Source organism: Echinops telfairi, unplaced genomic scaffold (assembly GCF_000313985.2).
Source record: "Echinops telfairi isolate 266 unplaced genomic scaffold, ASM31398v2 ScPeMD7_655;HRSCAF=1070, whole genome shotgun sequence".
Classification (NCBI taxonomy): domain Eukaryota; kingdom Metazoa; phylum Chordata; class Mammalia; order Afrosoricida; family Tenrecidae; genus Echinops; species Echinops telfairi.
In genome coordinates, this window is record NW_022104553.1 from 22169321 (window position 1) to 22181383 (window position 12063).

A 12063-nucleotide genomic window follows, 5' to 3' on the forward strand; every position below is an offset into this window, starting at 1 on the left:
GGACCAGGAACCAAGGTGGGTTTTATCACAGCAGCAGGAGTTGGCTGTGTGAATGGGAACAGGAAGTCTGACCCTCCCCCTGTCCCACCCTCACCCCCCAGCACCGCTGAGCTAGGAGAATGGTGCTGACCCCATTGGGAAGGATGTCAGAATGGTTGGGCGGGGTATCAAGAGGGCGTTTCTGGGCCCCAATACCTCCAGCCAGGAGACTACAGTGGGCCCATCCCAGGCAGCAAAGGGCAGGCCCTGGCGGCAGGCCTCCTCCAGGAGCTCATGCCTGGAGTGGGGAAGAAAGCGAACAGAGTCCATCAGGGGCGGAGACCTCCAGCCCTCTTGGACAGCCCCCTTCCCTACACCCTCATTCTCATACATGCAGAAAACATAGACACTTTTAAAAACAAAGCAAGGCTTGTGAATCTCTCGCCCCTACCCCCACCCCTAGCCCCATCCGGAGAGCAGAGACTCAGGAAGTTCTCTGGTTCCCAGGAAAGAAGATCCAAGATCTGAGTCATCCCCTCCAGCATTTTCTTATCATGTGTGTCCATACAAACATGCACGTGCATGGACACACTCACACACACACACACACACACACACTCACTTCCTCTTGTTCCTTCGGTCCTTGTCTCCTGGGCCTGTCAGCTTGGCTAGCCCCAGAGGGTCAGTGGCCAGGGTCTCATCCGAGGGTGTCCCCGCTGAAGGTAGGGAGAGGTCAAAATTTGGAGATTTCGGGGAGGATGCAGAAATCTTTCATGTTGGGGGTGATGAGGAGGATTCCGGAAGACAGAGGGCCCAAGAGAGTAGGGATAGAGGCAGACCAGAATCACCTCCCCGCTGCCCCCAGGCAATTACATGGAGGCCTCCCCAAAGTAGGGCTCCACCGAGTCCCTGGGATGCCCTTGGGGTGGTAGTAGTCCTGTACCAGTAAATGTTTAAAAGCCGACTACCCAGGGCAGGAGAAAAAGGGAAGCATTGGCCAATGCCCCTGGTGTAAATCATCCCAAGCTGCCAGAGTGATGTCACTACAAAGGTCTTCGGGATGCCCCTCGTCCTTCTGTTATTTAATAAATCGTTCAGGAATGAATCTATTTGACTCACCCAGTCATTCCAAAGGGCCCTCTTTCCTTTTCCCTACTTTTCCTCTATCCCATGGCCAACTCCTGCCCCTCCCACATTCTGAATTGATTACCAAATGAATGAAGCTGTGAACGAATGAAACAGATACATCAAAAAGAAGAAGGGTGGGAAAGAAAAGGAAAAAAAGGGTTGGGATGGGGGGACCCTCACCCAGGGAAGGGCTGTCCCGGCCTGGTGGTCCCATGCGCCCCTTCTCCTTCTTGCCAAAGAGACGGCCTATGGATGACTTGATACTCTTCTTTTTGGGGGCCTTGTGCAGAGAATCCTGGGTACCCTCACTGGGTAAGAAGGATAGTATGAAAGCCGATCCCATACTCCCCAAGTCTTCTCCAGACCTGTCTCACCCCCCCTAAGCATGCTCCTTGTCCTTCCTACCTGCCCCGTGAAGTCCCCCCATCTTCCAGGGACCCCGCCTGTAGTGCCAAGGCCTGGGTCATTCTCTCAAGGCGGGCAGAGCGAGGGGTGGGAGGTGGGGTGTCTCCCGGGATGGCTGGTCCTTCTCCCCGAGGGGCCCCAGCTTCTTCCTTGGGGACATGATTCTGAGGATGGAGGGAATGAGCTCGTCATTTGAGTTGAAGGAGTCATGTTGGGAATTCCCCCACTAGTCCAGATGTGGATCGGACGATGAGACTGAGTTGCATCTGGTTTGGGGAAGGGGTGGGAAACCTTTTCTGAAGGTAGCCCAGGTTAAGTGGGGTTGAGCAGCAGAAATGTAAACGTGGTGACTGCCGTGATTGTAAGGCGTGGCAAACACATCTTTCTAGTTTCTGAACTTTTAGTGTCAGCAGTGGGATCTGCTTGCTCGCAGAGAAAGCTAATAAAGGTATAGATTCTGGAAGCAGACAGTTGGGGCTCAAATCAGTAAAATAAGGCTGATAACTCTGAGGCCTCTCTCTACAGCCAGTGTTGAGGATTTAATACAGTCCTCAAATATTTGTTTAGTCCTAAAAACAAAACACAAACATTTTTTTTTAATTCTATGCAGAAACTTCGGTGTATAAAACAGGTCAAAGTAGACCAGAGCTGACTAACAGCTGAGTAGTTAAGGATGAGGAACTTAGTGCTCAACGTCCCCTTTTGAGTTGAACCTTTAGGGAGCACTAGAGAGGTTTTTTAAATAAACCCCTGGTGTCAAGGGTTAGTATGGTTATCTGTCATAAAACCTTGTTTCTGACCTCCCCCCTCCCTCCAACCAAGGAGACTTCAGAACACTCACGGCCTTGTCTGTGCCCTCACGGGCAGGGCTAGGGGGAGCCAGACGGGGTGTTGAATGACCAGAACTGGGAGGGGAGGGGCTGGCGAGAGTAGAGGTGGTGAGAGAAGGGGGTAAGGAGCAGCTGCTTCGATAGCGACCCAGGGAGTCCAGGCCAGAGCTGGACACCCGACTTTCTAACTCCTCTGCCCTCTGTTCTGTTGTCTCCTTCTCCTCTTGGATTAGCCTGAGGAGAAAAAGTAAGGAGACCAAGTGAGAAGGCCGAGGCAGATGATGAAAGGAAGAGGGAGTGTGCAAATCGCAATGGGCCAGGAGGAAGACCTGGCAGGTCAAGGGGAATTCTGGGAGAGGCACCATGAGTTTATAGGTGGACGCATCAGGGCCTCATGGTTTCCGAGGGCATCGAGGGGTCATGATAGGCTCCAGAGGTCATGGAGAGATTAGGGATGTCAAAGGGATCGGGATCTACTCTGGATGGTTCTCTCAGTCCCAAGTGGTTCTGGGAAAGCATAAAAGGATGATAGTGGGTATGAAGATGAATTCCAAGTTGGCTTCTAAGAGCAAGGTTCTAATGTGACTGGATACTTGGATACGTCCAGGGGCTCTGATGATCTAGGATCTGAGAAAGTCAATGAGCCGTGACGTATATGAGCGCTGATGTAGCAAGTCAGAAAGAAGATTGAATGGAAGGTAGCGGTTATGGTTGTGTGAGTGTTTGTTGGGGGAACATGGGGAGTGTAAGACTGGAGGAGACTTGCTGAACAGGAAGGACTCTTGTTAGGGTCTTGAGAGAAGATTTGACATCAGTTGGGCTTGCTTAATGAGATCTGGTTATAGTGGGTGGAAAGGCTTGGTATGCAGAGTTGGGATTCTTGATGGGGTTAGGGTAAGACTCTTGATCGTCTGGATCAGGAAGCGTATTGTTTCATCTTGAGAGTCATGGTGGGAGGTTCTGGGTCCTGGCTGTATAGAACCACACTATCCGTGGAGTGCTGCAAAGATCTTTGAATGCTGGGTTATTTGGGGATTGTGTCTTTGGGGTATTGGGCAATCATGAATATGCAGCACATAGGGGAATCCTAGAGGAATCCTCAGGGATTCCTGAATGTTGGAGGGAGGGGAGGGCTGTGAGACTCCCTTGAGGAGGGTGGGGAGGGAAATGGGCTCAGGCCTTCAGATCAGTCTGCACAGTCAGAGGGACTGTGAGTGAGGTCCTTTTGAGCAGTTTGAAAGGGAAGGTAACGGTGGTGTCGGTCTAGTTGTGGGGCAAGGCGGGGCCCCGGTGCCTACTTGATCTCCTTGTTGATAGCTTCCAGCTGCTCCTGAAGCATGATGGCCAATGTCTGCACGTCAGCCTGCCCACTGGGGGACAGCAGCTCAGCCCCAAACATCCCTTCCGCTTCCTCCTCGTCGGAGCCATCCAGCTCTCCAGGGAATGGCGGTGGCATGGACCCGGCAGGGGTAGATCGTTCCCACTCCTGTCTCTGTTGTAAGGACGGGGCACGCAATAGGATGATCCCAGGGGGGCGATTGGCACTGGTCTTTGCTCACCCCCTCCTGACCTCTCCCACTGGCCCCGACATAGGTCATACCCCTTGAGCTGGATGGGCCTCACCATGGGACGCAGCCCACCTTTCTCTCTTGTCTGTTCCCTTTTCTGGATCCAGGGCCTCAACTGTCTCCAAACCAAGACCCCCCCACCGTCCATGATGACCCCAAACACTGTTCCCTTGAGCCAGCTTAAACTGCTTCTTCTGGCAGCCCCCTACCATGCCCGCACTCCCCCCAGATCCCCCCTCGGCCCCCACCCCTTTGTTCCTCTAATGTTCTCACCAAGGAACAGGGCATCCATACGAAGAGATATCCAGGCAGGTGAGGATGATGGAGTTGAGGTGGTGGGGGGTGCAGAAAGAGAAGGTGGGGTGAAGCCAGGAGAACCCTGCTCTTCAGTTCAGAGCTCCCCATCTTTGACTCCATTTCCCACCCCATCCTTGCACAGTCCAATCCCCAGAGGCAGCTGCTGACCTTGGAGGACTCGTCCTTGACCCCTGACCAACGGCCTCTCTTGCCTGCCCGGCCACTGCCAGCCCCGTAGGGGTCCAGGTGAGCACCAGAAGGCAATGTGGGTGCCTGGGAATAACGGAGTTCCAAAGCACTGCCAGGGAGAGACCTGCGGGCATGGAGAAGGCAGTGAGGTGAGGGGGGGGTTTCTCGGAACAAAAGAAGGAAGCTGTGTGGGGTCTATGGGGCAGGATCTGAGTCAGAACTGAGCAGGGGATCTGAAGTCGAAGGTCAGAGAAAAGAGCCCGAGGTCACATCACAGGTCATGAGGATCAAAAGAAGAGGGAGGCATGGCCGCCAGAGGGCAGTGCTTAGAGGGCCAGGCATGAGGTGGGCAGACCTAGGGATGTGAGTAGGAATGAGTTTGGCCATGGGGAGGTGCCCCACGGGCAGAGATGGGTCCCCAACCCCGGGGCCTACTGTCACCTAGAATAAGAGGATGGGGGTCTCCCTCTCAACTGGTCGATCTCCATCTGCATCCTCTCCATCTCTGCCAGGAGCTGCTCCTGAGGGAGGAGGGGGGCGGGTCGCAGAGAGGTGTCACAAGAGCGTCTGCAAGCCCCTCCTACGTCAGCTCGGCCTCTGGTCTCTATCATCCGGGTACTTGGCCAGCCTCTCGGGAACCTGCCTCTCAGGGGACCCTTTACCTTGTTCAGCAACAGCTCATCCTGAAGTTTCTTCATGTTGGCGATCTCTTCACTCAGGGAATTCTGCAAGGAACAGGGTGGGGGGGGTGAGGGGGTGGAGCCCTAGAGGCAGCAGGCCCTGCCCCTTCCCCCCAAGAAGCCTCCCCAGCATGGAAAAGGGCCAGAGAAGAGTCCAAGGTAAATGGGGGTGCGCACAAATGGATAGCTGGAGAGGTGGGGCTTGGGAGCTAAAGATGCCCTGGAGGGAGGTGAGTTCCCAGGGAGCCCCAGAATCTGTCATTTTGTTTCATCTCAGGATTCAAAGTTGGAGAGTGCAGAAGGCCAGGGATTTTAGGGGACTCCAAGGACTCTGGGTACGGGCGCCCCAGAATTCGGCCTTGGGGTGAGCTGAAGGAGAGTCAAGGAATCTGCAGCATATGGGGCGCCCTGGCTTGGAGAGATCGCAGCAAAGGGATCTGGGGGAAAGGTCTGTGCCCACAAGGGCTGCACCTTCTCCTCTAGAGCCCCCATGCGTTCCTTGAGGTGGAGCTGCAAGCGCTCGTTGGATTCGCTCAGCAGCTTGTCCACCGTCTCCGACAGCCGCTTGTTGTGATCGTCGTTCATCTTCTCCCGCTGCCGCGCCTGCCCAAGGGGAAGCGGGTCAAGGCTGCTCAAGCCCACCTGGCCCAGTGTGCTGCCTTCCACCCAAGCCCTGCCTCCCCGCTTAAGCCCCACCCCAATGCCAAGGCCCCGCCCCACCCAGTCCTCCGGCCCCGCCCACTCACCCGCTGCAGCTCCTGATTTTTCTCCTCCAACTGGGCCTCCAGCTGCCGGAGCCGCTCCTCAAAATTCCCATGGCGCTCCTCGGCCTAGTGAATGAAACCGATGACGTCAGGGTCTGCCTCACTAGGCCACGCCCCTCCGAGCTCCAGGCTCCTCCCCTGCGGGCCTCCAGACCCACCACCGGAGGTTCAGGTCCCGCCCACTTCTCCAGGCTCCGCCCCATCTCTCCCTGGCACCTTGTTGAGCGCCGCCACGCGCTGCGCCAGCTGCGCCTCTATCTCGGGCAAGGTCTCCGCTTTCTGCAGCGTCTGCTGTAACTTCTGCTTGGCGTCATCCAGCCACTCGGCCAGCTGACGGCTCTTTTCCTCACTCTGGGGTGCAGAGAAGCCAAGAAGGAGCAGGACTAGGTCACCTGGGCGATAGCCCCGGCCCCACCCCATCTTTCCGGCCACACTCCCTACCTGCCGGTACAGCGACTCCTTGCTGGCCAGCTCATTCTCCAGCTTGTCGTTTGCGTCGTGCAGAGACGTGGCCTCCCGCTGGGCACTCAGGTAGCGCTTCTCCAGCGTCGTGATTCGCTCTTCCATATCCTCGCGCTGTGCCAGCGCCTGCAGAGGTGAACAAGGGCCGTGTGGACCAGAGCTCCCCAAAGGGCCAAGGGTAAGCTAAGCTTAGAACCCCACACCGGGCTTCCCAGGGTATCCTGGGAAATGAAATCCCCTGTCGTCTGGGCGCCAGAATGGTGTCACACTTGCTCAAAGCTTCCAGGACTCGTCCACCTTAAACCCTGCTGCTGCAATTTTAAGCGATTTTAGGGTAGTGCTGACTTCGATTCTCCAAGAATTCCACAGCCTGTGGGCCATGGCTCTACACTTCTCAAAAATCCAGGTCTCAGAAGAGGAGGAGCCGAAACCGGGCGGCTAATTGCTTCCTTTGTGATGATACCAGAAGAACTAGATGGTGCCCAGTTATGTTCATTACTGGATCTTTTGATCAATGATTCTATATTAGAATGCTGATCAAGAGGTGGAAATGCAGAACCGAATTATAAGTCCTTGTGCAACCCAGACTTTGTGGTGGCTTGGATGAATCTTGGAAACTATTGCCTTGAAATCATTTTTAACCTTAAACAAAAACTATGCCCGGAAGTCTTCTTTAAACCAAAAGATAATTTAGCTTCATTAGCAAGAATGTCTGCCTTGAGCTCTGTGCTTTTTTAAATAACGATGTCTCTGGGATCCAAAGACAATAGCTTTAAAGATTAGATAAGACCTTAGGACTCAGTGAGTCTATGTCGGCGTGGGAAAGAACAATGCAGAAAGAAGGGCAAGAACGGTTGCACAACTGGAAGAATGCCATCCATGTCACCAAGCATGCAGAAATCAGTGAACTGGAGGGTGCATGGATTCTGTGTACCTTTCCACCAAATATATATACTGAGACCTAGGGGCATAGTAGGTTACACATTGGGCTGCTAACCACAAGGTTAGCAGTTCAAGACCACCAACTGCCCTGCGGGGAAAAAGATGAGGGTTTCTACTCCCTTAAAGAGTTCCAGTCTTGGAAACACACAGGGGCAGTTCTACCCTGTCCTGTAGGGCCACTATGAGTCAAAATCGACTCCGTGGCAGTGAGTTTTTGAGTTTTGTATATATCCTCATAAGCTCTGGTGGAGCCCAGGCTTAGAATCACAAAGCATGTGCCCTAGGGTCTCCTGGGAAACAAAGTTCCCGTCCATTTGGGAGGCAACACCTTAAAAGTCCAGAGGAGGGAACCACACTTCCCAGCAGCCCCTGGGAGCCTTTTACCTTAAAATGCAAGGTAAAAACCCCTGGTGGGAAATGACAAATAAATGCTCTTCACTCATTCTCATCCATTGCCCTCAAGACCCCAGGTCCTACAATTCCCAGCAGCCCTTTGTGCTCGGGAGTTAAGTTCAAGGGTCCTACACCAGGAAGGAGTGAAATGCAGACAAAGAAATTCAACTTAAAGGCTCAAGAGAATTCCCCATAGGTCACATAATAATTGTAGGTGGGCTGCTATGAGCCTACCCTTTGACAAGTGCCATGGGTCCTATTTGACAGGTGAGGCCCCTGCGGCTCAGAGCCGGGAAGAGCCCAACACAAAACAAGGAGCTGATGCCACGTTCCTCATACACAAGTTCGGTGGGCAAACGGGGAGGGTTGGGACTCAGGGGAGGGGCGGAGGGCAGCCCACCAGGGGCTCCAGCCTCACCTCCTTGAGGTCTCGCTGCAGCTTGGTGCTAGCTTCCTCGGCCTTACCCAGCTCGCGGTGGGCGGTGCCCAGCTCCTCCTCCAGCTGGCTCATCTGGCGGCACAATACCGCCAGGCGCTCCCGCAGCTGGCACACCTCCGCTCGCTGCCGCTCCAGGGCCTCCTCCAGCTCGGCCGTCCGCCGGTTCGAGTCCCCTCCGGGACCCAGGCCATTGGCAAGGGCCTGGAGTCAATATGGGGAAGGAGGAAGAAGCAGGGTCCCAAGTTCGGAAGAGTTAGACAGAGAAGGGATACAAAGAGAAAGCTGATCAGCCGGGGCCAGGACGGTTCTACTTTGCACACCTGCAGTCACCATGTATGTCAGGTGGCAACTCACAAGGATTGTGTAGATCCACATAAGTCAATGAGGGTCATAGCAGTTAGCTAAGTGCCATGAATCTGAAGGCAAAGGTCAGTAAGGGTCTTCAGGGTTCAGCTTCCCTGGGGGGGTCCGTGAGGGTCATATTGAACTTTTAAAAAAGGACCATCATAAAGTCAGGGGATGGGATGAAAGTCACAAGGATGGGGATTCATAAAGAAACAGGAAGCCACTAGAGGGAAGGCCTTCCACCTCTCACCTGCCCATCTCCATCCTTGCCTGGCTCCTCCAGGCCGGAGCGTCGCCTAGACATCTGCTCTCGAAGATTCAAAGTCTAGAAAAGCAGAAGGGGGTTCAGGGCAAACAGGCTCTAGGAACCCCAAGTTCTACTCCCATTGGCACTGGGGAAGTCATAGGAGCCTCCATCTGTGCTGCCGCTGGTCCTGTTGGAATTAACCCCATCCCACCCCAGGGTCTACCCACATGCCCACCCACTTGGTTGCTCCTTGACTGTGCCCTCACTCAATCCTCTGTTGTTTTGAGATGCTCTCAAGTCAGTTCTGACCCACAGGGATCCCACGAACAACAGAAGGAAACACTGCCCAGCCCTGCGTACCCTCACCACTGTTCTTGTGCTTGCAGCCACAGTGTTGATCCATCTCCTGGATCCTCCACTCCACCCTCACCCCTGCGTCTTCTCCACTTGACCAAGAGTGATGGTAGTTTAACCTTAGTCAAGTCTTCCTTTAATCTTTCTTTAGCACCCCTTGTGGATGTTTCCTTTGTAGCTTTGTCTCCCCCCCCCCATCCAAGGACCCTCCCCTTCAGCATCCATGCCATTGACCATTCCCTTAGCCTACAGGAACCCAGCTTAGTCTGACTCTCAATGGGAGGGTCTCCCTATTCCCTTGTCCACTGAATTCCTTCTTTGGAACTCACTGATTTTCTCAGGAGGCTGACCCCATTGATTCTGCATAGTTTAACCCCATTGGTTCTCCATAGTCTAACCCCATTGTTTCTTTGCCTGAGATCTGCCCCAATTGATTCTCTCCCAATCAGTTCTCCTTCTCCCATTCCCCTGGCTATCTCCTAGGCCTTGCTCCATGGGTAGCTCCTTAGTGTGTCCCCCCCCCCATTGGCTTAACCCCTTTGGGGCCACATGCCACCTCTTGATTGCTCAGCTCCAACTCTTCCTCCAGCACTGCCACCCGCTCCAGCGCCATCCGCAGCCGCTCGCGGACCTAAGGATGGAAGCAAGACAGGAGTGAGGTGGAGATGATTGGGCCGGGTTAGAATGTCTCTGTGCACCGGGCTCGGGAAGGAGGTCTGGGGGTGTTTGCCTGCTAACCACAAGATCAGCAAACCGTTCAAATCCATCAGATGCTTCCCGGGAGAAAAATGAGGCTTTCTGCTCCTATAAAGATTTACAGCACTGGAGCAACTGATATTAGGGGCTAGAGCGGGAGGCAAATGTTTTGAGAATGATGAGGGCAACAAATGTGCATATGTGCTTGACACAACGGATGTATGTATGGATTGTGATGAGAATTGTACGAGCCCCCAATAAAACAATTTTTAAAAAGATTTACAGCACTGGAACGCGCGCGCGCGCGCACACACACACGAGAAAAAAAAAAGACAGTTCTTCTCTGTCCTATTTGGCTCACTATCAGTCGGAATCCACTCGATGGTAGTGAGTTTGGATCATACTTGGGAGGCGATCCCAACGGGCTACCCTGACAGTCCCACTCACTAAGAGTCCCAACCCACTTCTTTCTATTATCACCCAGTCAGAGTGGCTTGTTCCCACGGACAGCAGTCAACATTCTTCCCACGCTGGACAGCCCCAGCCAACCACAGCCAAAATCCTACTCATTCGGGACAGACCAACCAATCACAACCAGAGTCCCTCCTACACTGGACAGCCCCAACCAATCCCAACCAGAATCCCTCCCATGCCCGGGAGACCCAAGCAACCAGGGGTGGGTTTCTGTCTTCTCTCCCCTTCCCACTCCATCCACCTGTAATCCACTCACCTTCTCATCCAGGGCTTTGTGGTGCTCAAAGAGGGATTTCAGTGCCTTCAGCACCTCCACCTCCGAGGAGACCCCCCCTGGGGACTGGGCCTGGCGCTTCACCACGGTCATGCGCAGAGACCTCTCGTGCCTGGACACCAGGCACTCCAGGTGTTCCAGGAGAAGCTAACGATCAGGGCATCGGTCCGAAATCAGCGGGGACAGGGAGGTGAAGGGTCGAGGAAGAGTGGTCCAGAGAGGTGGGGTGAGCACATGAATAAAGGTGGCAGGTCAGGAAAAGAGGGAGGGGCAAGACAGGAAGGGGTGGAGGATAAAAAGGAAGGTATGGAGATTGAGGAGGGGCCATAAAGGAAAAAAGGTGTCGGTAAAGGGGAGAAAACCAGAAAGGAAGATAGATGAGGACGCGTCAGTCTGTGGCCCCGCCCACCCAAGTAGGCCCCGCCCCCAATCTCACCCGCGTGTTGTTCCGCTCCGCCTTCAACTCCGCTATTTCCTCCTCCCGCTCCAACAGCTGCTCCCGACATAGATTCAGTTCCTTCGTCAGGGCTGCAAACTCCTGTCCGGAAGTGAGCCGGGTCCGGATCATCAGATCAGCACTTTTCCCCATCTCTCACATTCCTGGGGACTCAAAAGTCTGCAGGCCCCGCCCCTTCTTGCTAAGCCCCGCCTTCCCTTCCGTACTGCTCCGGCCCCGCCCTTCAAGGCGAGCCTCTTTCAGGCTCCTCCCCTCCAAGAGCCAAGTCCCACCCCTCCCGGATCACCCCCTCGGCTCCGGCACGGGTCCAGACCCCGCCTCCCTTGGGCCCCGCCCTCGGCTCCGCCCAGACCTGGGGCAGCGCGATGCTGAGCTGGCGCTGCAGCGAGTCTTTCTCGTGGCCCAGCTCGCGCAGCCGCAGCTGCGCCGTCGCCAACCCGTCCTGCGCCTCGCGCAGCGTCTCCAGCAGCCGCTCGCGCTCCGTGAGCATCGTGACCATGAGGCGCTCCAGTTCGCCACCCGCCTCGTCCGGGCCCAGCGCCGAGCCCCGCCGGCCATCCTCGCTGATGGTGGGCATCACCTCGCACATCATGGCGGCGGTGCCAGCCTGCGGGCGGGGGCGGGTAACTGAGGCAGGCCTCCAGGCACAGGCAGAGAAACTGAGGCCTGGCCACTCAGAGACTGAGGCCGGGCCACCCAGCATGACACTGGAGACACTGAGGACCATTCATTCGGATCAGGGGAGAGTGTAATGCTCTTGGCCATAGCAGGCGTGGCTACTTGGGCCAGAGCAATTGGAGAAAGTGAGGTCAGACTCCCATAAGGCACTGGCGGCAAAACGGAGGCTTGGCCACTCAGGTGTAACCTCAGACAGGGCCTTGGATGAGCGAATGTGAAAAACCCAGGTGCCACTTAATTCTGGATCAGCTGAGAAACCCAACCCACTGCACAGAAGGGAAAACTGAGGCCCAAGCGAGAACCCTTCGAAGCCATGCTCTCTGGAGACCACTGTGATGGGGGTCAGGAATTAGGTCACTGGTATGTGGTTATAACATCACAGCAATGGGTCTCACCTACTCTCCAACCCCACTCCTACTGTCCAGATACCTGGACCCTAGCTGGTCAGAATTTAGCAATTCA

At 54.9% G+C, this 12063-nt stretch overlaps 1 protein-coding gene across 1 annotated transcript in view; it reads right to left on the reverse strand.

Annotated features, from left to right (window-relative positions):
* PPFIA3 (PTPRF interacting protein alpha 3) overlaps positions 1-11563 on the reverse strand; it is an 18886-nt gene extending 7323 nt beyond the window's left edge. Inside the window, exons 1-19 of the mRNA XM_045292927.1 lie at positions 11276-11563; positions 10903-11004; positions 10449-10613; positions 9579-9653; positions 8672-8746; positions 8056-8277; positions 6282-6428; positions 6057-6191; positions 5823-5906; positions 5548-5679; positions 5059-5121; positions 4838-4917; positions 4376-4520; positions 3641-3828; positions 2354-2576; positions 1513-1676; positions 1288-1415; positions 602-695; positions 196-277 (exon numbers count right to left, since the gene is read on the reverse strand). Of these exons, the coding sequence (XP_045148862.1) occupies positions 196-277; positions 602-695; positions 1288-1415; positions 1513-1676; positions 2354-2576; positions 3641-3828; positions 4376-4520; positions 4838-4917; positions 5059-5121; positions 5548-5679; positions 5823-5906; positions 6057-6191; positions 6282-6428; positions 8056-8277; positions 8672-8746; positions 9579-9653; positions 10449-10613; positions 10903-11004; positions 11276-11515 (2544 nt within the window). The 5' untranslated portion in view covers positions 11516-11563. The remainder of the gene's footprint in view (positions 1-195; positions 278-601; positions 696-1287; positions 1416-1512; positions 1677-2353; positions 2577-3640; positions 3829-4375; positions 4521-4837; positions 4918-5058; positions 5122-5547; positions 5680-5822; positions 5907-6056; positions 6192-6281; positions 6429-8055; positions 8278-8671; positions 8747-9578; positions 9654-10448; positions 10614-10902; positions 11005-11275) is intronic.
* Between the last annotated feature and the right edge of the window lie 500 nt (positions 11564-12063).